The 27,364-nt window shown below is 38.7% G+C and overlaps 1 protein-coding gene across 1 annotated transcript; it reads left to right on the top strand.

Annotated features, from left to right (window-relative positions):
• The first annotated feature begins 2,142 nt into the window (after positions 1-2,142).
• Positions 2,143-27,364, top strand: scn3b (sodium channel, voltage-gated, type III, beta). The gene is made up of 7 exons (XM_055660788.1): positions 2,143-3,767; positions 4,033-4,207; positions 15,233-15,393; positions 18,413-18,638; positions 21,501-21,639; positions 22,628-22,724; positions 24,700-27,364. Exons 2-6 carry the CDS (start codon positions 4,153-4,155, stop codon positions 22,692-22,694), a joined length of 648 nt encoding a protein of 215 aa, XP_055516763.1. The 5' UTR covers positions 2,143-3,767; positions 4,033-4,152; the 3' UTR covers positions 22,695-22,724; positions 24,700-27,364.

Genomic DNA, 27,364 nt, shown 5'->3' with positions numbered 1-27,364 from the left:
TAAAATACTAAAAATAACATTTTTTGAGGATGTTCAAATTAACAGTAACAGACATCATTGTCATTTTGTTAACTCCTCAGAAATGGGCAAATCTTATTCTTAGCGACCAATGCGAAAAATCAATTTTCTGCTATCATTAAATATGCTGTAACACAATTCCAGTGAATAGGCAGAATAAAATAATCAGGGAAAGGCCAGTGTATTTCACAACCCATTTCAACAAAGAAGTAGGTGTTGCTGCACAGTGTACTTCAGCAGCAAAATCCCAAATGACATTTGCTTAATTTGCTATCAGGATAATGTTCAACTTCCTCCAGCTACTTGTAATCAATCATTTTCCTTCTCCTACTGTTCAGTCCATATGGTATTGAACTTTGTGAACCCAGAATAAAACATTTCCTAGCTCCAATTGTCAAGTAATGACATTTTTGTCTCATCAGCCTGCACAACCACCTCCACCCACCACCCCACTTCTCTGGAGTCGGTGTTTTGAGGAGGAAACTGTGTGAAAAATGTTGGAAACTTGACAAGAAAAACAGAAGAAAATTAGTAAATGGAATTTAAATGTACAAATAAAGGCTGAAAGCCAAGCAATCCTAAAAGATAAAGACCAGGGCTTCTTCTTACATTTGGACAATCCTCTAGTTGGAGAGGCTACTAATAAAAAAACATTGTTTCAGGACTATGAGCTCACGAGTTAAATTTCTAAATTGGGGTAGGGCCAACTTTGAACGTATTAGACTTTGTTCAAGTTGATTCTAGCAGATGGTTTGAAGGAAAAGGAACGTCCAGAGAGTGAGATGTTTTTCAAAGAATGCCGACAAGAGGACCTGCATGTTCCTGTTAGAGTGAAGGGCAAAGCAGATGAATGTAAGGAAGCTTGGATGATGAACAAAATTGAAGCTCCGGTCAAGAGTAAGGAGGAGGAGTGGAGCAGGTATAGGCAGCTAGAGTCAAATGTATCCCGGGAGAAGTTTGGGAACTAAGGAGCAAACAAAAAATGGAAATTGGGAGCAAAAAGGGGACAGAGATAGCTTTGGCAAATAATATTAAGGAGAGATTTTAGAAATATATTAAGAGAAAATGGGTAACCAGAGAGAGAATGGTGCCCCTCAAGGGGCTGTCCTACTGCGGGGACCTAATCTGTGAGTTTAGTAGAGTTTGCCCTCGACTCAAACTCACAGCATGGTCGACATGTGGTCCTAGGAGGTCCTATGAGGTCACTGGAACTCTCCTTCATTTTCAGCATGATGAAAAATTTTCCGCGAGTAAAATGTGGTCGGCATGGTTCTTTTTAACTCATAGTGCAGTGGAGTGGGGTCGCTATTTAGTTACAGGCAGTCGAGGGCAGCCGTAGGCAATCTCCTTCGCTGACTGGGCATTTTGATTGGCTCATTGGAGTTTTCAGGACCAAGGAAAACCGACCGGTAGGTAAAATGCCCGCTAAACTTTATTATACTTCTTAAAAGTTTCTCCACTCCTTCTCTACCCCCCTTCTCCCCCCCCCCCCCCCCCCCCCCCCCCCCCCCCCCCCGTGCTCTCTAAAGGACTTACTGTACATTGTACAGCCGTCTTTTACCTTACGCTTCATCGCGGGTGTGAATTTCAGACAGCGTCCCCCGCTTTCTCTGGCCCCCGCCTTTGCGATGTGGTTTTGTGTGTGAGGTCAGTCGATCCAACTCACGGTTTCAACGCTGACGGTCGATCCAGCTGGAGATTTTCCAGGCGAGTGCCCTCGAGCTTGAAGGTCGAAAACATTCTTAACTCGCAGATTAGGTCGCCGCAGTGGGACAGCACCTTTTTGAATCAAAGTGGTCAACTCTGTGTGAAGCCATGGAAGATGGACAAGGTCCTTAATGAGTATTTCTTCCCTATTTTTACCATAGAGAAAGACTCGAGGGCCAGGAAACTTGGGGCAGACAATGGAAGTGGCTTGAGGGCAGTCAATATTATGGTCAAGGAGGTGCTGAATGTTGTACCACGTATGAAGGTGGATAAATCTCCAGAGGACAATAACACTGGCATCCTTTTCTACAAATGGGAGGACTCTTAGTCTAGTCTGGGAAGCTAGAGAGTAAATGCAGGTGAACCGGCTGAGATTTATGAGTCATCATTAAATACAGATGAGGTGCCGGAAGATTCGTGGGTGGCAAATGTTGTGTCTCTATTTAAGAAGGGCTGCAGGGAAAAGCCTGGGAACTACAGACCACTCAGTCTAACATCAGTTGTCAGAAAGTTATGAGAGAGTACTCTAAGGGATAAGATGTACATGCATTTAGATGGGTAGGGGCTGATAAGGAATAGTCAGCATGGTTTTGTACATGGGAGATCGTGTCTCACAAATCTTTGTTTTTTGAAGAAGTGGCCAAAAATGTTGATGAGGGCAGAGCTGTAGACGTTGTATACAGTATATGGATTTCAGCAAAACATCTGACAAGGTTCCGTACAGTAGGCTGTCTGGAAGATTAGATTGCATGGGATCCAAGGAGAGCTAGATGGCTGGATAGAACATTGGCTTCATGGAGGGTGATGTGGAAGTACATTGTACATATGGTGGTCAAGAAGCCTTTCAGCACATTGGTCTTAATGAGTCAGAGTATTGAGTATAGAAGTTGAGAGGTCAGGGTATACTTGTTTCAGAGATTGGTGAGGTCTCACTTGGAACCTTTAATGCCAGCTGCATATTCAATAGTGTTTTAATAGCTGTGATTGCCTTTAGGTAAGATGAGAAAGGGTTAGTTACAGATGTGAATACAGTTTTATATAATTATTTTTGTATTCATTTAAACCTATCTAACATATATTTGAATGATAAAGTCACAAATAAAAGTCTGTATAACTAAACCATTGGCAGCTCATTTTTACTCTTAACAAAGCAAATGACAGTTTCAATCGATGTCGTATTTTTTTTAACAATATCTACGCTTGGCATATCTGTAAAAATCTTAAAAGTAAATAAATAAATGATTCTCAGTGAATAATAAAACGCGAGAATGTATTCTCGCTCTGTTATGCTGGTGCCGGGGTAACGCCATTCAAAGCTGGTCCCATTATACCAGCAAATGCCAGCGTGTAGATGGTATGTTGTTGGCACCTTTCCCAAGGGCAGAGATTTCCCCGAACAAACATTGGACACCATATTTGGCATTGTTTCTCTTAATGACCTCTCTCTCTCTCGGACGAGCTCTATTGCTCCGGGTACGACATGCTGAAGCATTACTGACATTGTCAGTGAGAAGTGAGCGTTGATAATACATCGGAACTAACTAACAGGGCGTATACAAACGGGGTGGGAAGGAATCCGGAACTTTCGATCGATCATTGGCCTCTTCAGCACTTTGGGGGGAAATGTTGATGGTTCCAATTCAGGCTTAAGCGAACGTGCCTTCCTTGTTGACGTGGTCAGAGAAAGTACGGACCAATTGGGCTACAATAACCAGTGCAAATGACATAAACACCGAGTATAACAGATTACAATGTAGACTGCCAACGCATGCGTGTCTGTGCTGTTACTCGTTCTGGAGGGAGGGTGGAGTAAGAGTGGGAATATTAATAGAGGGACCGGGACTCACAAGAGAAGCACTAAAGCCAACTGGATCCTTCACCAGGAGCACCAGGCGAACAGTAACCTGTTCAAAAAATATTAGTGGTAATCAACAGCAGATTGTTTTGAAAAGATATATGTTGTTTGCACCTGTCCATAACCTCAGCGTTAAGCGAACTAAATAGACAGGATCTTTTGTGATAATCGACGTGTTGGTTTGAAGGTAAATACTGGATCGATTTTTAGGTTGTGCCGCTATTGTAAACGCGAATTAAAGACACCACTTGTATCTGTGAATGTGCTGTATCAGGCGCTGTCTGTAGTGCTGAAACCTCAAGTGTAACGTAGTCTGCGCGGAGGGCGAACAACACAAAGGAACTAGAAGACAGACAGGCGGATGGAAACCTGTTGGTGACTGGCGTTAAAGGACCACGCTGAAGCGATTCATTTAAAACATGCATTAAAACCAAGTCGCTTGTTTTAATCAGCTTTATTGTACGAGAATCTGTGGACTGGGCAACGCCAGAGAGGGCTGAGATCCAAGGAAACAGCCACAAGTGGATCCGTGGAAGATCTTTAAGAGCCGGTTGATCCTGCTTTCCCCGACTATGAGTGCGTGGAACACGTTTCTTTATGCGGTTTCGTTGCTAATGATTCTGTTAGGTAAGTTAAGTCTATACCGATAGATATTTTAATGTATTGGCCATTCGCATTGTCAACTGACAAACTGAATATCTGAGCCACTAACATCTAAGGTTAAAATTAGATGGATAACATTAGATGATCGATTGGATTATACATTATTTTTATATATTAACATAACATATATAATTTATTATAAATAAGATAAACCAATAACTTATTTCTGAAGTATTGGAATATTTATGGGGTCTTGTCCTCGGCAAAGTTCCAGAATTGATAATGGTGACTTCAGTATTGGTTTTAGATCAGTATCTCGATCATATTATTGCACAGGCTGAGCCCATTGGCGTCTTGGGGGTGAGGCACGGCCAAACCTGACATCAACGGCAGTACATGGTAACTTGCTTTTTCATTAGCCGAGTGTATTTGTGTTCTTGGTGCGAAATAAAACTACCTCGACTCCCTTCTAATATTAATGCTGGGTGTTGTCTTCTACTCTGCCACCGGGATATTTAACTGGGTGTATTTTCAAAGTAAGAGTCTTTCACATCGAGTTGTTGAGCGAAGTTTCAATTTAAGGACCAGGATCTGCCCGTAGCTCTCACCCCAAAATATTGAGCCAAATTATTTAATGTAGGAAGCAGAATAAGTAACAAAGAACTAGACTGATCCAACCATAAGCTTAGAAAACCCAACGTCAAGTGCATCGTTCAGCTTTTCGTGATGAGTAGACCACATGGCCAGTATTCTCCTGGAGTATTCAGCGTGAATCCAACAGTTGTGACAACAAGTCTTACGTCTACTGTGTTGGAAGAGAAAGAGAGAGGCGGGGAGTCTAGACTAAGAGGCGCGCCCATGTTGTAGAAAAGGATGCCAGTGTTATTAAAGCCGCCGGTCTGAAATGGTTCAGTGGGGGAATTCCGACACACAAAATTGAGGGGGAGGGGGGGGGGGGGGGGGGGGGGGGGGGAGAAGATACCGAGTCACCATCGGCTCCCTGTTTTAATACGGCGTGCGGCCAGTAAATGAAAGTTCTTTGAACATGAATGTGGAGCAATATCAACATGAACACATTTTTACTTCTGCATCCCACAAAACGCTGCCCTCTCCCCCCGCACTAGCGGAGCGGTAGCATTCACAAGAAACGCTCTACATAGCCACCAACACAGAACAAATTTAACCATCGGGTCATTTTTTAGGGGAGTGCCAAATGATATTGAAACCAAAGATACTAGAGGAGCTCCTCTGGTATCTTTGATTGAAACTCTCAATATATTTGCGAGACAGGGTGGCCAAAGGTATCTAATTTGTTAAACATTTCATTTTAACGTAAAAAAAATTCTATTGTTGCATTTGGTACACCATTTGTTTTGTTACGGGCATGTCCCAATTTACTGAGTTACTCACGAACTCTCCCGAGGTTTCCCCTTGATTCAAACTCGGGGAATGTCGGGTAATGTCGGCAGCGAGCTCGTAGGAGCCCGTAGGTGTTTCGTGGCGGCTCGTAATGCCAGCCGTAGGAACTCAGGGCATCACGTAAGTCGGGACGTTTTTTCAACATGTTGAAAAATGTCCTCGAGTTAAAAAAAAAAGCCCCAAGTACCAACGAACGGCCATTACCGTAAATATCCGAGTTCGAATCATGGGGAAAACTCGGGAGAGTTTGTGAGTAACTCGGGAAAGAGGGACAGGGTCTTTACTCATGAATTCTCCCGAGTTTTCAAACTCGCAGAATGTTCGTAACGAGTCCGCAGGAGGCCGTAGGAGTACGATATCGTAGCGGCTCGTTATGCCAGCCTTAGGTACTCGGGACTATTTTTTTTACTCGTGGACATTTTTCATCAGGCCGAAAAAAAAAACGTCCCGACTTACCTGATGCCCCGAGTACCTACGGCTGGCATAACGAGCCGCTAGGATATATCCACGGACTCCTACGGACTCGTTACGAACATTCTGCGAGTTTGAAAACTCGGGAGAATTCGTGAATAACTCGGGAAAGTGGGACAAGCCCTTTAGTTGACATGGATAAAGTCGCACTGTCTGATTTGCTACTTGTTGACTGGCCATTCTTAGCGACCAAAGTAATTGAACAATGTGCAGAAATAATATGTTTATGAACTATGTTGACAAAATAACAGCTTGGAATAAATGAGTCATATTCATATTAGTAGACACAGTCAACCGTTACAGCGAAATACCAAACTCCAAAACGGATTTGTGAGCATTTCTTTGATCCTGCAGGCTTCTTTTCTGGTTTCCCCATTGCTGATGGCGTCTATCCTGATATTAATACATCACGTTCATTCTTTAGGTTTCCCCAAGATGGTAACATGTGCTGAAAGGTGGGTTGTTCTGAATCAAAGAAACACCTAATAGTTTTTGATATAATAAAATGCAAATCACTGGGCTTTTAAAGTCTTATTAATTGTTTAGGAAAAAAAACAAATCAGTTCAAGTCACGGGCACTTTATATTAATAACCTTACAAGATTTGGATGAGAGTAACAACAAATGTTGAACACCAGCATTCATTTTAATAAATTTTGCCAAAGGTGAATGGTTGTCCTTGGACACATGACAATAAACTCTCTTGAACAAGTATGATTGGGGAAGTTGAGAAAAACAAAAGATTTTGTACAAACAATGCTGACACCATAAAGATGGCTGATGTCAAAGAACTTTCTGTGGATAATTAAGCTCGCGAAAGCAAATGGATTTAATATACTTACTTTTCCTAATCAATAATTTACTTGTTTGATCCACATCCAAGACCAATGCAATTTGAGAAGTATAATATGGTCCCTGTTCCATAATAGGAATAAAAAAGTCCAGAGGCAGATGGAGAAAGATGGCATGGTAATTTAATACTTAGGCATCTCTCGTCTTAAAAGTTGGCAAGAATTGTTGTCTAATTTATGGAGATCATATTAAAATGCATAAAGGAACCAAATCCCCTTCTCCACGAGCTGCCAAAGTTCAGGCCATAGAACATATACTAGAATGATAATTTTCAAACATTTTAGATAATTTTGATGCATGTAACAACTTGCATGTTGTCCAATTCAGCCCATGATCAAATGGTATTTAAGGTGCCTGCATTAACAAAAAACTAAATATTTGTAAGAAAGTAAAAAATAATGCACAAAGTATTAATTCTATAAGGAGAGAATCGTCTAACTATTACACACTAAGATAATGATATGTGTGTGCAGTTATGGAGAGAATAATATGGAGAGCCCAATTTGTATATCCAAGGTTTATTCAAGATTCTCAAGACTTATGGCCGCATGGTGGCACAGCGGTAGAGTTGCTGCCTTACAGCGCCAGAGGCCTGGGTTCGATCCCGACTATGGGTACTGTCTGTACGGAGTCTCCCCGTGACACCATGGGTTTTCTCCGAGATCTTCGGTTTCCCAAACTCAAAAGACGTATGGGTTTGCATAAATATCATAATTAAATTGGCCCTAGTCTATGTAGGATATATTATAAAACAATCTCACTTTGTAGTACCATTATTTTACTAACATATTAGCATTAATGGTAACAGCTACACGTTCTAGAAACATCTGAGAAAATTCCCTTGAATCTAGTATATCACTACCTTTATAAAAGTACACTTCTTCAACTTCATAAATCACATTTACGACATAGCTTTTCTATTAAGTTTGATGTTGGATCTCAACCGTAGGTTATTAGAGACTCAATGGTGGTGTCAACTAATACATTGAAAACATAAACAAAAAATCAAAACGAAAACCAGCATTTTTTATTTTATCTGTGGATATCCCTGGTTTAAAATGTTCGTGTACACGATCACATTCAGAATGGGAATCAAATTTGTTCCAAAATGGTGGGGTGAAAACCATCACTATCCTTTTAAAAAGTCAAATTGAGCATTCACATTGTCATTGTTTGTATGAGATTTTACTCACCAGACCTCTGCTGTCATGCTTTGCCTTCTTCCCAGGGTATTTCTTAATTAGACGTTAAGACTCAAAGCTATGGTTTACATCATGTTTATTTTAAGATATAGGCCATGTGTTGCTGAAAGATACAATAGGCTTTCAATATAAAGTAAAGTCTAGAAGAGAATAGTGGGGTGTACGACATGTAACAAGTACACTTCAACCTATAACATTTGCAATAACAAATTGCAAACGCACTTTTGCAATCTTGTAACACATTCAATAGAGCTTCAACGCCCAAGCTTGGGAATTTCCACTGATCAAACCCATTGAATGCCTTTCTGCATTCCTGCTGTCAAGGCTGACATATAGATTTTTGTACATCAATCTTGAACATGTAAATGTTACATATTTGGCAGTTATTTTATGCTCTCTTTCAAAAACTGCAGCTAATTTTAAAACATTCTAACACAATAAAAATAAATCTCAAGGTTCTCATGGGCATTTATTTTTGGATTCACTGCACAAGTTGCCAACTAAGCGAACTTGCAAGAAACTGACCTATTTTATGATACAATTCAATTGCTTTACTTTGTTAATCAGTAGACTGAGGTTGAAAGATTTCCTTAGACACTAAGGATTGCATTTCAAAAGAATGGAATTGAGGGATGACATTTGCTCCATGCTTCAGTGCTGGATACCTTAGTAAGTACTGGCACAAACTTCCATTGGCATGGAGTTCAAGCAAAATATTTTGCATGCTAATTTGGAAAGCAGCCAGTAGTTGAGGTTGTTTATGTTATACTGCCACTTATTATTGTCCTTCTTATTTTAGTAACAATAAATAACTGTCATTTCATGGGGAAGAATATTCTTCCTTACACATTGAAGAAACCCGAGTCATTATTTGAGATGGAGAACTGATAAACACTCAATAGTCTTGATCTTTTGGCTTTTTAGTGATCAATTGAATGATACAACCTGGAAACGGACACATTTGGCCTACAAATTTGGCCAACCATTGATCACCCATTCACACTTGTTCTGTTATCCCAATTTCACATCCACTCCCTATAATTTCTACAGAGAACAATTCCCACAGAGCACCCAGTAGAAACCAACACAGTTACAGGAGAACGTGCAAACTCTACACAGACAGCATCTGACATCAAGATCGATCCGGATCTCAGTGTTATGAGGCAGTTCTACCAGCTGTGTCACTGTGCTATCCCTTTTCCTGTGGCGTCAGGAATGATGCCGGGTTCGGCAGTGACCACAGTGACACCCGCAGTAGGGTGAACTCGCGTAAGAAGGCGTGACAATCTCAGGCTTCTCCCTGCAGTTCATCCTTGCCTTGATAGGAGTTGGTGGCGATCTCGGGTTTATCTTGTCGGCTCAGCTTTGGGTTTGAAGAGGTGGAGCTGGCAGTCTCTGGATTATCCTGGTGGCTCAGTGTTTGTCTCTGTGTGCAGGTGTTGTCCCTTTTTGGCCGTAGGCAGGAAGAGGCATTGGGTTCTCAGGCATGCCCGGCCACTCACTTAGCCTCAGCGCTGGCTGCCTCGGGCCTCTTTCCATTAACCCATACTTAACCACAAGGTGGTTCTGGTGTTCTCAGGTTTGTTGCAGTAACTCAGTCTTTCTCAAACCTGCGTCCGGGAAACACAGCTGACAGGGAGGCACCACAGTTTCTCTCTCTTTATTCTCCCTTCCTCTTTTTTCTCCCTTCCCCTCTCTCTTCACTTATTTTTCCCTTCCTCTCTCTCCTTTCTCCATTCCCCTCTCTCTTCTTTCTCCCTTCCTCTCTTCTCTCTCCCTTACCCACTCTCCTGCTTTTTCTCTCACCCTCTCCATTCTCACCTCTAGCTGGAATGCATGGATTTTATAAGGAATACGCTGACGAGGTTCAGGTGGGCCAACCCAAAGTCAATAAATTGGACCCAGTTGTTACTGCCTGTCGGCCAGCGAGAGGTATCAGAGCGACATCCAAAGGAGGGGGCGCTGTCATCAAACCTTAATGCAGGAAGAACACAATTGTAATCTCTGCCCATATGTTAAGATTGACAAGTACAATGCTACATTTACCCAGAAATATAGAACATATATAGAACTATAAAATTAATTATTATAACAGTTACTTATATGAAAGTTTTTTCATGATTCTGCCCACATTTTCTGGATTTAATTTCTTGTACAAACAAAATGTAAAAATGTTTTCATTTTTAAATATATACTCCGCGCGTTCCCTCGTGCATTCAATTTGTACATTTGAATGGAGAACCATATATGTAAAGCTTGGGTGATTGAGTGGAGGCGAGTGGTAGATTTAATCCCACAAGTGTGTTTTACAGTGGAAAGATAGGGTGTTGTGTAAATCAATGAAGAAAAAAATGTCACGACAATGATGCACACAATGTAAAGCTCACCTACATCCAGATTCAATCCAAGTGGGGGAGGCAGATTATAATTTAATACATGTATTGCATTCATAAATAAATACATACTACATATTGTTGAGGAAGTTTAGTCACAAGTCCTTAATTTAATCCCAAGCATAGGGGTTCCCCAGTCTCTTGAAACTTGCCAATTAATCCATGAGTATCTAATCTGACAATAAATATTGATTTCATGAATGATGCTACTAAGGACTGTTATCCAAAAAAGTTTGTGTTTGTTCCTGATAAACTTTGTAAGAAGCTCTGCGAGCATTGAATTAACTTTTTTTTTGCTTATTTCTATTTTAGCTTACTTGCTTGCTGTATTTTACATTAGCGGGTGCTTGAAAAGCAATACCGCAGAACCTCAAACTTCAGAAAAAGCAGTTCCTAAACCACCTGTAGATACATAATGCAGAAACCAGGAGTTGATACGAGACAAGAATGTCTGAAATTGGAATAGTGCTGGGGTGGGCAGGCAGGCTTGTCGTGGAAATTTAGAGCATCCAATTCTTCATGGGATTAGGGGCTGAGAGCCTTGCAATTTTTGTTGACAGAGTTTGGAGAGGGGCGGGGGAGGGTGTACCTGGGGAATATTGGGATTGGCAAACATTGGTGGAAGAGATCAAGGATGCCTCAGGTTTGGGAGTGTAAGTGTCACAAGTTTACTTTAGTGTGGCAGATTGGGGCATAGTGATGTAGGTAAGCAACTTATTTACTTAATTGACTTCCTATGTCAACCTTCTGGGATTGTGTATTAGCCAATATACAAGAATCCGGGAGATTGGAATCCATGTGCCCTGAAACTGAGTTAGGTTCACGAGATAGAACCTCAGGAGGCAGTGCCCAGTGACTCAGAAATGGTCGCAATGATACTCTATGCCATCAAAAAACACTGTTCTAGATAACATTTCTAAGATATCCTCTTATGATAAGCAAACCAATATAAATGTTGTACAGGGGTACTTCTGAACAAAATGTTCGTGTGCATATCCATGTACCAGCATGTGTTTACAGTTTCCTCCTTTTTCAGGTTCTACAAGGCTTTAGTTTATTATTGTCACCTGTACAGTGGAACTGTGAAAATCTTTAGTGCTACGCATAACACTTCAAAGAAAGGCAGGCTGCTCAGATCACTTTTCTGGATGCTCTCAGCTGATATTTTGTGAATCAAGGGGCCCAGGATGTCTCCTCACTAGAGCACTATCTCCAGTTATACCGATATACATATCTGATGGGAAACTAGACAACATATGTGACCCGCCTATCGGAGGACAAGACGTTCTCTTCTCTCCCCCCGCCCTCTCCCGCCCATCACTTCTGGTCCCGTGCTCAACACTTTCCTGCCGAATGGCAAGGGTTGGTATACCTGTCATCGTATCATGTCATATGATGTAATTTCCAAGCTCTAGGTGAAAATCCACATATAATTGTTGGGTTATTATCTTTGAGAAGATAGCTACTCCTTACTTGGACAAAGACAAACATTCTAGAACAAAAGAACATATTTTTGGATTAAGGAGACGGCCATCTCCAGCTGAGGTAGGACTGATTGCTTTACACAGTATTGTAAAGCTTTGGAATCCCCACTGCGAGGGCTGTGGATGCCGACTCCTGCTATCATCATCCAGGCAATAGGTTTCTACTGATGACATTTTCTTCACATAATCAGGCAATACAATCATGTGAGCCGCCAACAGCGAGACATCAATGAATCTGGGAGCAAACTTGTTACTTTGCTGACCTTTATCCTCTTTTACAGCACAGCCAAATCCATAATCCATCAAACTGATCTTTTAATGTGTGTATCAGAGGGGAAATGTGGATCCAATATATTATTGCACCAACTGAATTAAACCTACTCCATCAAATAATCTGCCAAAGTACATAATCTCTAATGAGCTCTATGCCACTCTCTGCCTTTCCTGTATCTTGTACATAATTATGAGGTTCTTTAGATCAAGATTGACCCCAAACCTTTTTTGAATTCCATCAATTGTCAAAACATTTAATATGTTTATATAATTGAACCAAATATATTGAATCCTTGGTGATTTTGTTTAACACTACTTTAGGTTCTTTCTCAATTGAGTTATCATATCTCCTCAGGTTGTGATCAGTGAATTGACTGGTAAATCCTGTCTCTACCTGTGATTGTCACTGTGAAACCCTCTGGTAGACAGGGCAATGCTGTAATGCAGAGCATCAGCTCATGGTTCTATGTTGTTGTTTGCTCAATAGTGGGTTTTTAATCTCAGCATTCAACCTTGAATTGTGAATGAAGCATCATTTAATAGAAAAGGCGTCACATTCAAAGACATTCGTCACCTAGCAACACGTTACTGGGCATTATTTAGGAGATGAGGTTGAAATGAAGAAAAGGTCAACAACCTAAAATGTTAACTCTTCCCTTTTCTACCACAGCCAATATGTTGAGTATTTCCAAAATGTTCTGTTATTATTGCAGATTACTTTGCACATTACACCATCATTCTTTTTTGTTTTGTGTTAGGGGGGGGAAATAATTCCTTCTAAATATGTATTGTAATAGTTCAAATGTTTTAACTATAATCTCTGGCCACGTAAATAATCATCCTCATTTATCACTGAAGATTTTGGTTGAGACTTACAGGATTAGATATATTATGCTCTTTACTGTGTCTGTTAAACAACAAATAAATCAAATTAGAGTAAAATGGATTACTAAAAATTACAAGGATCCTTTCACAAATCTAATTCATTTAAATGTCAGTTCCCAAATAGATTTATTTCTGTGAATGTCAGGAGTAATGTCTAATCTTTTGAAACTAATGTACAAATAAATGATAACATACTTTAGTGCGACTGTACACTGAGTATTAAACATAATCTGGACAAAGTACATTAGTAAAGACGTTGAAAAGATTTAGAAAATGTTGACGTCAATGATTACAGATTTTAGATCATTTACTTATGCAGAAGGATAAAGGAGTTACGTAATTAGAGAAAGGCAAATTTAACTGAACGACTAAGGGATGAAAAAAAGTCTTTATGATGAAATACAGTGGGAAGTAATTAAAACGTGAACTGCACAGGCTTTAGTAATCAACAATCTGTTTAAGAAATGAACTCCAGTCATGTTTAATTCTTAGATTAATTAAGAGGTCTGGCTTTTTATAAAATAAGATGAGAAAGTTATGTTGATTTAAAAATGCTGTAAATTAAAATATTTATCTTCCAAATCTATAATTTACATGCTATAGTAACACAGGGCATTGCAATATTTACAAAGAAAGGTTTACCAATATAAAGCAGTACGAGGGAGGTGTGGGGCAAAGACTGGTTGGTGAAAGACGGAAGTAGATGTGCAGTGGATATTGGGCAGATGGAACCAAACTGGGGAAGGGGTCGCAGAATGGATGGGAAAAGGAGAAGAAAACAACATGGCTGTGAGGGTGTGGGAAAGGGACACTGAGGGTATGTGTTATGTTAAGCTGGGAGAATTCAATGTTCATATCATTGGGCTGTAAGCTGACAAGCAGAAAGTGAGATACAGTATTATGGGCCTGTCCCACTTGGCAATTTTTTTCGGTGACTGCCGGCATCATTGACTGGCGTATCAGGGTCACCGAAAGATTTGCGACACTTGAGGAGACACCGTGCGTCTAAACGTCGTCACTTTTTCGGTGACATGATACATCGGTCAATGATGCCGATAGTCGCCGAAAAAAATCGCCAAGTGGGCCAGGCCCATCAGTCTTCCAATTTGTGTTTGGCCTCTCTGTCCACCTTCACCTCTACTGCTGGAAAACTGGCAATCTTTTCTCTTCCCTCTCAGTCGTGCTGCAAGGTTGCAACCCAAAAGGTTAACACACATTTTGCCTCCACAGGTCCCATTTGACCTACTTAGTTCTTCCAGTGTTCTGATTTTTATTCCGTATTCTAGCATCTGCAGTCTCTTTTTTCACACCACTATACTAGGCTCGATGACACACATTTCTGCCCAGAGTTATGCCCACTTGATCATAGATCAAGTAGAACTCCAGGTAGGTTGGTTGAGTTTTTAAAGGATGTGCTCAGGTGAGTCAACAGATTTCTCTTATGCATGTCTTTCACGTTCTTTAATATGGTTCTAAAATAATATATCAATGATAATAATGTATGGGTTAAGCATAAACAAAGGAAAAATCTATGTCATGTGATGGAATAATATTACATGTCAGATGCTCCTGATAAAATAATGATGGTCAACTGAAATGAAAAAAAAAGTCATTACTTAAATGCATTATTTATGCACTAGGGTGAATATAGTGAATATAACATTTGGTAAGCATGTTAAAATTTTAAAGTTATATATTTTAACCTTGATTTGAACAATTAAAGTGAAACTATTCTATTTCTCCCCAAAAAATTCAAATTCAAAAATTAATTTATGTGTAATGTAGATCACAGAAACCATGGAGAAAAATGAATGACAGTGTGGTGCATTAGGATGGTTGAAGTCTGACTGGGTTTGTGGAACACCATCAGTCGGAAACAAGCAGAATGTGATTTTCCTGTGCAAAATAGAAAAAAGTGCTGGAGTAACTTGAGCAGTTTGTTTTTTGCTTAAGATTTCAACGTGTACAGTTTCTTGTGTCTGTGTGATTGATATATAAAGCCTATCCTCAGTTATGGAAAGATGCTATCTTGAGGTGAATTTAGACCGGTTTCTGCTTTTGTCTTCCACAGTACGGTGTTGCCAGTTAGTCTGCGTTGAAGTTCCTTCAGACACTGAAGCCCTACATGGAACCAATATGAAGCTTACTTGCATTTCCTGTGTGAGGAGGGAAGAAGTGAATACAGACACCTTGGTTGCATGGACCTACGTCAATAATGATCAAGAGATATCAGTACGTGTCTACTTAAAAATATAAAATAAAGAAGTTGAATAGTTTATTCACAAGGTAAAAATAGATCTCTGTTGAATATCAGGTTGACATTTACAGGTAGACATTATACAAAGGGCAAATTAAACAGACAAAAACGTAGATAGGTGTGGCCCTTTTGTTGGTCATTAACAAGTTTCTGTTAATAAATTCAGGGGTCCACGCAATATTACCACGGTCCATATCAACTAAGCAGTCCTTAGCATATTGAAGTCAAACATCCTTATTTAGAAAATGAAATCATACACTGTTGAAATAAATAGTTATGCATTGATTATGTTGTTTGAAGACTGCAATCCTTAAATACCCATAAACATAACTAGAATCTATCATTTTTGTATCACATTATTATTTTATTAAGTAAAACACAATGTCCTGGAGTAACTCGGTGGGTCAGACAGCGTCTCTGGAGGACAGGCAATGTTTTGATCCAGGACCTTTCTTCAGACTGATTGCAGAAAACTGAAAAAGAGGTGGGAGTGGGACAAAACCCAACTAGTAATAGGTGGATAGAGGTGAGGGGCTGGTTGATTGCCAGTTGGGTGGCCATAAACCAAGGATGGAAAGTGCACAAAAGGGTGTCAGATAAGGAGAGGAGTGAAATGTAAAGCTAGAAGGAGGGATATAGGTGGAATGGGGTGGGGGTGGGTTGGAGGAGAGGGGCGAGCATTGGGCAGTCCCCCCAAACCCCACTCATTTCTTCCACTATCTGCCCCTTTTCTCCCTGTTCCCTTCCATCCATATCACTCCCTTTGGCTTTACATTTCATTCCTCTTGTTCTTTTTATTTAACATCCTCATGTCTCCTTTTTATCTTTAGCCTTTGTCCACCATTGACCAATCAACACCCCTCATCTATATCCACCTATCACTTACCAGGCTTTGTCTCATCCCATTCCTTTTCAAGCTATCTTCCCCCTACTACAATCAGTCTGAAGAAGGGTCCCAACCCGATACATCACCTATCCATGTCCTCCAGAGATGTCCTGTCTGACCTGCGATCTATGCCAGACTTTGTGGTTTCAGCATCTGCAGTTCTTAGTGTCTCTATTAATGTATTACATTATTAATAATACTTTTTGTCCACTGAACCAAACTAATGAGATGAATATTTTTTGTCGCTGGAAAGCCACTATGTCCAGCTGCCATTTTGTTCTCCCCCCCACCCCTGGTTCTATCTGCCCATCGTCCCCTCCCCATCTGATTCTACTTAACACCTACCAGCCTCTATTCAAACCCTCAAAGTACTGCAATCTGCTGGAAATCTTTCCTGCCCCCTCTCAGTCCTAATGCTCAGGGTCTGAAATATCAACCTATATCTTTTGCCCTCACACATATTGTTCGACACATTGAATTCTTCCAGTATTCATCTTTATTCACACAGATAAAACATTTCCCTCGTAAAGCAAAAAAAATGCAGATGCCTTAAACCTGAATTAAAAAGAGAAAGTGCTGTAAATATTCAGCAGGTCTAACCATGGCAAAGGAAACAGAGCAACCATTTCTGGTTACTGACTTTTCAATCAGAAAACTAAATTGTAAATTGTCCCTAATATACAGGATAGTGCGAGTGTACGGGGAGGATCGCTGGTCGGCGTAGACTCAGTGGGCCTAAGGGACTGTTTCCACTCTGTGGCTCTAAAGTCTAAAGTTTCTAATGTCTGAATGGAAAATGGAATAAAGATAAGATCAATAAACATTAGAACATTATGTGTCCATTATAAAACAATATGCTGGAAATTTTAAATGTTTGTATAATCAAATGGGGAGAGATCCCCAAAATAGATAGTGATTATTAAAATTTGAAGTAAATATCATATTTAAATCCAATAGATTCCCTCTCTAATTAGTCTGATGATCACATTGTAAAATAATTAAGGCCCTTCTCAATAAAATATAAAATTTGCTTCATTGACATTTTGGTGGCTTAATACAAATTCTACATCTGTGTAGTATCTTCAAATCACTGCAAATATGTTTGCAGAATACATTTTTAATTAGCAGCTGCAATGTAATTCCCCTTTTTCTGTGAATGTTGCAGAATGTATATTGGAGGGTCGAGCTTGTGCCCAAAACAGGGTGTGTATGGCTGGCACTTTATAATCAGTATCAGAATGAAATATTCACTGGCAGATTAATTATTAGTGTCCATGTACAATGGATCAATTTACTGAGAGTCAATGTAGAACTAAGGAGGCAGTATTTTCATCCTACCAGGTGAAACCAAGTTTTAGTTATAGGTGGTATCGAGTTTCAAGTGAAATTATGCATTCCTCGTATTTCCATGCCTAGGATCCCACTTATTGCTGTTGTTTCAGGCAAGGGATGTACATTAGCAACACAATGATCAGCATGGATAATTGTACCATAGCCTTTATTTCTGGACTTGTAAACGGTTTAATTTATTCATTGGTTTATTTGGGGATTTAGTTATGTTTAGTGGTTCTTCTTTCTGCGTTTAAATTTTCAGGAATATTTGGTCTTTTGATATTGTTATAGTTATAAGCTATAATTTTACTATTTCATGGTGAAAGCATTCCAGTTGCTTTCTAATCATTTATATGTTGAATAGTTTATCTGAGTTTAGATTTGAGCTATTTGGATACGAGGAAGGTTCCACATTTGATGGTAGGTTTGTGATCAACTGCTTAGTCCCATTGGGGTGAAAGCTTTCATGTCAGAATTATCCTCAGTAGCCCAAGGCTAGGGAAAGAGAGAGGAAAACAAAAGGACATTTCTAAAGCCTGCTACAAAATAGTACTCCACTGTTGAAGGAACATTATCTTATCCCCCTTGAGAGTAAAAACAGTTTGTAAAAACTGAACATTTTATTTTATATATGGGTAAGGCATCAAACAGATACATTTGCCTGCACCTCAGCATGTCAGTGTGTTCAGTGCAAGAGGTTGGGATTGGGGGAAATTGACATATAAAGTTGCCATTTTAGCAATACATCGATGATGAAATCTGTGTCTTTGTGACAGATTTATGAGTTCAACGGAGAGCCACGAGGGATAAAAGGACCTTATCAGGGCAGAATTCTGTGGAGTGGAAGTAAAGATCTACAAGATGTGTCCATAACCATAGTGAATGTTACCCTTAACGACAGTGGTTTGTACCGATGCACGATCAAACGCTATTTTAATTATAAGATACACAGACCATCTGTGACAGATGTGAAAGATGTGCAGCTAACAGTACATGAAGACGGTGAGGAGATTAAGTTCTGTGTGCTGAGAATTGCAGAATTTAGTTCACAACACTGAAGGTTAATATTGTTTAACCTGTGAAAGGCACCAACATTTTGAACACTTCTCATGGATAAAGGTTTTGTCGAATACTCCACAAACCTATAATGATTCAAAGGCTTGAGTAGAACTAATGAATACATAATGCTACAATTTGAATTGTGAAACATCAATGTTAAATATTAATTTTAACTTTAGTTTTCACACACAGGTTAACATTAAGTCTTAAAGACATACCTAGCAATTTGTAGCCTGTCTGGATTGGGTAATTGCAGTTCAGGTAGCAGCTGGCTGCTGATCTCCCCTGGGATAAAAGACAAAAATAAAACAGCATATTTTAGATCTCCATCCAGGGATTCATTCTGAGTTCTAAGGAATAAACCTCCTGACACACTATGTCCAAGCTCATAAAGCACCACTTTCGCAAGAGGGCAACGTCAATAAATGGTTCTTTATAGGAAGGGAAGGAGATAAAACATGGGAAAGAAGTCGTAACTAAAAATACGATTATGTAATTGCAGTTTATCAAGTTAGAATAGCAGGGGTATAATGGGTCCAAAGTATGCAATCGGGAAAATAATACATTTAATCCTTCATTTATGTATAGCAATTATAACCAAATTAAGTTTAACATTTTTTAAATATATTCTATTGCAGAATTAATTAAAATGTCTTCAATTTCTAACTACAGTATACTGAAAACTTATGAAGAGTAAAATATTTATTGCTATTTGAACTTTAATTTATCTTTCTCATTCTTCATTTTAAAATGTTATGTTAACCTATATATGTATATCACACTCGTCCAGTTCGCCTGAAGAGTTTTAGAAATGTAGATGTAGAACCCCTTTAATTTATTAATACTTCACCATTTTAATAAAGGAAATGCTGTGAATAAATTGACAGCATTTCTCCAAAAAGGCACCTCAGTGGCAATGGAGTATGGACAAAATGAATTATCACAAGTTCACAAGTTATAGTAGTGGAATTCAGCCATTTGGCCCATCAATTCCATTCTGACATTCAATCATGGCTGATCTCTGCCTCCCAATCCCATTTTCCTGCCTTCTCCCCATAACCTTTGACACCCATTCTAATCAAGAATTTGTCTATCTCTGCCTTAAAAAATGACTTGGCCTCCACAGCCCTCCCTGGCAAAGAGTTCCACAGATTAACTACCCTCTAACTAAAGAAGCTCCTCCTCACCTCCTTTCTAAAAGAGCGCCCTTTAATTCTGAGGCTATGACCTCTGGTCCTGGGCTGTCCCACCAGTGAGAACATCCTTTCCACATCCACTCTATCTATCCTTTTCATTATTCTGTACGTTTCAATGAGGTCCACCCTCAACCTTCTAAACTCCAGCATGAAGAGGCCCAGTGCTGTAAAACACGCATCATATGCTAACCCTACTTGCTTATATTGTTTATTTAATTGGATGGTTTGACTCTTCCTTCAAGGCAGAAGCTTTCAACATGCGCCTTTAAAATCTACAAAATATCTTTAATGATAATAAACATGCAACAGGAAATGAGAGAAAGGAAAAGTTACCTTTAGCAGGAATTAGAACCTCAGCAATTTTAAGTTACATTTGGCTCCTGTAACCTCACGACTGAACATTTTAATTAGTATTTCAGTGAACATTGATAAGTAAAATTAAGATAGATGTATGCATGGGACTAAATAGAAGCGGAATTATCAAACACACAATTTAAAATAGTAGTTATTCTGGTGAAGTAAAAATCCATGCACACACACACTTAAATAAATCAAAGACAGAGAAGTTGTTTGGTATTTGTAATGACAATTTCTTAACTTTCCAATGTCCAACTTTTGATTGCCATTACTACTCGGGGATGTAGTATATAGCTTACACACTCGTCTATAGCAAAAACAAATCTCCCAGTCATTGTTTCTTGATTAATTGGTCTTTTATTGAAGTAGTACAAACAAATAAATGATTTATATCAAGCATTTCTTATTCTAATACAAATTGTAACTTTTCATTCTTTCTAACTGTTTCATCTATGTCGTGTTGTATAGAGTCGTGTGAGAGTGGTAAAAAACTGTTGTCTCGACCATCTCTCAAGGCTAAACTGAATCCCAATCTCTGTGGTTACTCCAGCCTCCCTACTACGCCCATATCAAATCCCACCCACTAGCATACAATAAAGATAAAACTAGAAATATCTAGACATGGCTATAATATACTAACTAAAGAATAAATGGCTCCTACAGTATTAATAGTATTACGTTAATAATATACCATTAAATTTTCACTTAACTCATTCAACAAAGCTCAATCTTCAAATCGCTTGCATATTTAGATTGTAAATGGAAAATTAAAGCTGCCACTATTTTACTAATTTTATGATTACACTTCCAGAAACTGCAACAGTGCTCCCTCTGGAGGAACAGAGGATCACTAACAATGGCATTTGGATTTTGTGGTTCATTGCACGCATCCAGATACCATAAGGTCTGTCAGTTCTAGTGTCATGATGATGATGATGATGATGGATTCACCATCATTACATCTGCAAATACTGGACCAACTTATTTTCAACTTCAAATCATAACCTGAAACTATCAGCAGCAGACATCTTTCAGACTAAATATTTAGCAATGAAGCCTGTGAATCATATCCCATTGCAATGGATCTAATCAATTTCAAACCATCATCTCGAACAGCTTCCGATTCCAATAGAGAAAGTGGGAAAATGAAAATATAACATTAGATTCCAAAGAAAGTTTAACTCGATTTAGGAGAGAAGATTTCAAATAGCATGTTCTTTCCAGAAGCTAACTGGTTTCCATTTCTTTCTAGCCCTTGAAGATTTCACTTCATACATTTCAGAAATCATGATGTATCTTCTCCTTGTTTTGCTCACTTTATGGCTTATTATAGAGATGATATATTGCTATAGGAAGATTTTGAAATCAGAACAAGCTGCACAAGAAAACGCGTAAGTACCATCAGAACATTGTGTACTTATTTTGGGCCTGATTTTGCTGAGGCATTGGCAAGGGGATTTAATATTATTCTTAGAACATTAAACACCTGATAAATGTAGATGGTATACTGAGGATCTAAAATAATCGCTGAGCAAGTTTCACGACTCTGTGGTTTGATCAACAGCATTCTGCATAAAACTTAGCAGTTTAGGGGGACTCAGAATAAGCTAGTAGAATGTGGGGCTTCTAGCATCAGGGTCTTGATGGCCTCTAATGGCAGGCACATTTATATAGCTACAGAAATGCAAAGTAAATAAGCAACTGGGTCCATCCCTATATATATTCAGAGAGGTGGCTTAACCCTATTTGAAACTACCTCTGTCATTGTTGATTGAGTTGACTTTTGACAACAGATAGCATCCCTGACCTGATCTCCCTCTGAACAATTATATGACAACTACTGTGTTAATGCTTTGGCCCACTCTCAGATGCCTCTTCCCAGGTTCCATGAACATTAGGCCCATTGCAATATCAGAGTCTGAAGAAGTGTCTCAACCCTAAACCTCACCCATTCCTTCTCTCCAGAGATGCTGCCTGTGCCACTGGCTTACCCCAGCATTTTGTGTCTATTCCCAATGACACAGGACCAACCAATCAATCACAGGGAATAGATTCCAGCATTTCTTTGGCTGTGCTTGAATTTCTATGTCTTGGATGCTTAAAGTAATTAAATATATAGTTATGTTTACATTCTTATTTAGACCTTACTATATTTTGTGCAATATCATTGTTCATTTTTTTTTAATGTCTACTTTAATTATTCTTGGCTCTTTTGAAATTGCATCAAATAAAATGGTAACATTAGGTATTTCATGCTTACTGGATAAAAACAGAAAATGGTTTTGCTTGTATTTAGTAGACCAGGTCCAAGGCAATCACAATGAAAGTATGTGACATTCTGGATATTCAAATAGATTTCCAATCCAATTACCTTTACAGGGCAGACTATCTGGCAATACCCTCTGGAGACAAAGAGAAACAGTCAACCATTCCTGTGGAGGAATAGAAACATTTGCTTTGGATCTAGGATGTAATGGTAAGAATAATTTGGTATACATTTTGTTCAAAGTAAAATCAAAGCTTCAATATATAGAGTTATCAGACAACATAATTTGAAGAGGTCTGAAGAGTCAACTTCACCTATTCCTTCGGTCCATTGATGCTGCCTCACCCGCTGAGTTTCTCCAGCATTTTTGTCCACCTTCAATTCATCCAGCATCTGCAGTTTTTTTCTTAAACAGGCAACATAATTTCGTTATTAGAAAGTACATTGTGGGAACAAATCAGTTGTAAGTTCATATCATTATATGTTGATTATATATCTAAAAACATGTTTTGGAATTCAAATGTATAATAGAAGTTAGTATTTGTTATTAATAGCCTCTGAAAATGGTCTCAATACGTAACTGGAATGTGATACTTATGGGCCTGTCCCACTTAGTTGACTTTTTAGGCGACTGCAAGAGACTATGCGGTCACCACATGGTCGCCACATGTTCGCGGGTGGTTGCTGGGGAGTCGCCTTCATGGTCGTGAGAAGTTCCCGCATTATGGGAACTAGTTGCGGCCTCATTATGGTCGCAGCGAATTTTTCAACGTTAAAAAATTAGCGGCGACCAGAATGAAGCCGCCATGAAGAGTAGCGAGAATTCACGTGCCGTAGGTGCAGTGGTAGTGGGTTGCCAGGAGGTCGAAGGTTCTCGTAGGTTGTTGCCGGTGCTGACCGGTGAATTACATTGGCGCATTGGGGGAAAAAAACGTAAGTAGTAGTTTTGAGAACCAAGGATAACGAACCAAATGTTAATGTCCGCTGACCTTCTCTGAGCCGTGTATCTCTGGCTTCTTAAAAGTTGGTTCCACTCCTCTCTCCTCTCTTCTCCCTCCCCCCCCTCCCCTCTTTTAAAGGACTTGCGTGACCCTTCCCGTACACTGTGCTTTCACCATCTTAATTACAGCCCCAAACTTCCTGTTCATTGCGGTGTGTGTTTGAATCGCATTGGCTTTGCACTGTGTGAATTTTACTCAGACAGCGCTCCCCCCCGCTTGCCCTGTCCCCTGCCTGCATAATGGGCTGGTGAAGAAAGCGATGTGAGTGTGTGTGTTCCACTCTGACAATCGCTGTTCCAGTCGCCAGTTTTTCAGGCGACTTGGCACAAGGAATATCCCACAAGGAATACAGATTTATAAAATAAGAACACAAGAATCAGGCGAAGGTATCAGCCATTTCACCCTTCACTCATTGCTTGGACCTTCACTCATTGCTTTCGGTCCAAGAACCAACTTTCTATCCGTCATTATACAAACCCCAACTCCGTGTGTCCCAATTTTAAGGATAATCTTCCAAAGTGGGACCTCATTGAAAGCTTTCCGAAAATCCAAACATACCAAATACACTGCCCCCCCCCCCCCCCCCCCCCCCATATCCATGCTTCCACCCACATCCTCAAAGGATTACAGTTGAGTAATCAATCTTAATTTTCCTTTCAATCTGATCCTATTATTCTATGCTAGGTGTTTTATTATTTCAAAGCTCATTGTTGATTCCAGCATGAGATAGAAGCTAATCTATAAGACCATATTAACTATCGTTCACACACCCAAGAACTAGCCTAGTTTCATTGAAATTGTAACTTTAGTTTTTTTCTTCCAGATTCTGCCTGCCTTGTTTATATTTCCATGGGTATAATTCAAAAGCAGTGAAAATGAAGTAGACCATTGTAGTTAAGGCACAATACTGGTATAGATACACTGAGCCAAATGGGTTTCTATATTTTAATTTAATTGATCAATTTAAATCTTTTCAGCTTAGATTTTCGGTGTTTATAGTTTGTATTTTTTCAATTAATTAAATTGCAATTAAATTTACTTTAAAATAAATAACATTATGTTAAACTGAATAGACCTTGTGGATTACATCCACAGATCTGTAATATATTTTCACAGATATTTTACTATGTAATAAGGTTAGAATATATATTTGGTACCTTGTCCAACTATTGTTTCTTCTCAAGGTCATTGACTGCCATCCTGGGAAGATCAGCCACTATCAATGCAATGGATGAATGTTGAAAACTAGAAAAAGAAACAAATGTTTGGACTCTCTAGTATTGAATTCTGTGCCACTATTTATAACCAACACCCTATGGACATGCGATTAAAAGGAATCAAATTCTCTCTTTTACAGCACATTTTACAAGGGATTTGTGAACATCCAGTTTGAGTCCAGATTTTCTAATTGTACAGATTTTATTCCTTGTTGACAAGTTTGCAAATGAAGTGCAGGCGAACTTATGGTCTATTTGCTTTCCTGGTAAACAGGTTTTAATCAATAACGTACAGACTATTTTAAGGATAACGCACCACTTTATTATAATTCCCAATTCATGTTATTGACAATTTAAAGATAAACTTGGTTTTGGTCTGAAATGATAAAACCTGACTTCATCACACTATTTGTGACACAAACCCATTTACATTTGCCTAATTTAAAGGGAGATTATTTGTGGATTGTAATATTTCAAATATTACACAAACATTGAAATGAAACTGATGTTTCCAATTCTTGATGAATAGTATGATGTTCATTTCCCTTCCAAGTCGTTGCAATTTTGACCAATATTTTTCAGTATCTAACACTACTTTTTTGTAACAAAGTACTATGAAGTGCACGCAAGTTGCAGAATAACTAGTTAATATTGTCTTATACAGTGTTTGGATAAGCTGGTATTCGTGCTATTTGAGGGAACATGTTTAAGATGCACACATATGATGTGGCTTTTGCATGATTCTATTTATTCTGCCAGATGGTACATCCAATTGTCACATTTCACTAAATGGGGGTGAAGGGAGGGGAGGGGGGGAATAAATGTTTTCTGATATTCTGATGTGTACATAGAAAATGAAACGTTTGTGAGTTTAGTGATGAGATTAAAACCTCCTTACTTCAGTAAGAAATTCTATAAATGGAGTACAATAAAGAGCATCAAACCTGATACAAGATCAAATTTCCTTCTATCAGTTGCAAATCAAAACTCTGTCCTAATTGGGGCAGTTCAGCTCTTCCAACATGCTGGATGTAGTACTTTTTTTTAAAACAGTGCAGTTAATGTTAATTGCACCATACTAAGATCTTCTACTAATCAACTCAGTAAGTACTTCAAGAATATTAACCTCTCAATGCACCTTTAATGAAAACAGAAACACTTTTTAATACTCAGCAGGCCAGATAGCATCTGGTCTGAAACACATTCCTTTCTTTCCTAATGGCAGTCATTCAATCTTCTTACTGTTCATAGAACCACGATCAGAAAGTATTAAACCCATTCCTGTTTTTTCCTTTGCTACCATATCAACCTGCTTGGATATTCTGTACCCCAAGTTGAATGCCGTATACAGAGCAAGAACAGACCTGCGAAAGGTTTGTATAATTATCCAAACACAGCCCAGGGCAAATTATATAAAATATTTGCAGTGAAAAAATTGGTCGTTTGGAATTAGATACTTAGAAGAGTAGATATATAGAATCATACATCCTGGAAATATTTTAACCAACTCGTCCACACTGACCAAGATGTCCATATATGTTAGGCCCACTTACATGCACTTGACCCATATTCCTCCAAACCATTCCTATCCATGTACTTTCTAAATTTCCCTTAAATGTTGTTATTGTACCTGCATCAACCACTTCCTCTAGCAGCTCATTCATGAGTGTCACCTTTTGCATGACATAGTTGCCCTTGGGGTTCCCATTAAATCTTTCCACTCTCATCTTAAATCTATGGCCTCTAGTTCTTCATTCCCAAATTCTGAGGAAAAGACTGTGTAATTCACACTATGTCCCTCATGATGTTATACACCTCTGTAAGATCACCCCATATCTTAAAATAAAATTCAGAAACAAAATAAATGAAAAACCTCAGCATTTCAGTCAACATTTGTACATGAACAACATAATTAATATTACATTAGATCTCTCTGGAGTCAACACACGATGCGTTATTCTAATACATGATAGAATAGTTATGTTTCACCTCTACATAGAAAACCATTTAAAGCTTTTTCTTAAATCTGATGGAATTTTCCTGACTCCTTAAATAAACGTTCAGTAATTAATTGTTATCAAACATTAAGAGCATGTGAATTATTTAAGGGAACTGAGAATTTTTATTTTAACAGCCGGCAACCTTTATCTTTAATCTGTTTGTCTTCTTTAGATCTATTAAAGCCTGACTGACACACCCTTTCTACATTCTACAAGCAGTAGTTGGTTACAACGGTTCACAAATCTCTGACCAAACGTGAATCTTTCCCCTTTCGTAATATTCAACAATGAGTTAACAAACTGACATTTCTATACGCAAAATTATTGAATAATTGCAATACTTTTGGCAAACTATACTATTTATAACATTTTTTTACAAAAATATTATTGGTGTGTGGATGCAAATCATTTTCTAATTCAGAATTAGAAAATGGTGCTCTAGTAAAATCTCAAAACCATTTTTGAATAACTACTGCAAAGTTATTTGGGAGTTCAGTTATCTATTAAACCCGTGGGCAAAATCTTGCTGGTAACATAATTTAAAAACATGTTGAAAAATATTCAATTTTATAAACAGTTCATATTCTGGTTGTATCACAGTTCTTTATGTAGAACGTGTCATTCAAGAAATT

Source organism: Leucoraja erinacea, chromosome 32, assembly GCF_028641065.1.
Source record: "Leucoraja erinacea ecotype New England chromosome 32, Leri_hhj_1, whole genome shotgun sequence".
NCBI lineage: Eukaryota > Metazoa > Chordata > Chondrichthyes > Rajiformes > Rajidae > Leucoraja > Leucoraja erinaceus.
The sequence above is the reverse complement of the archived record's forward strand: the minus strand, read 5'-3'. Positions and strand labels throughout refer to the sequence as shown.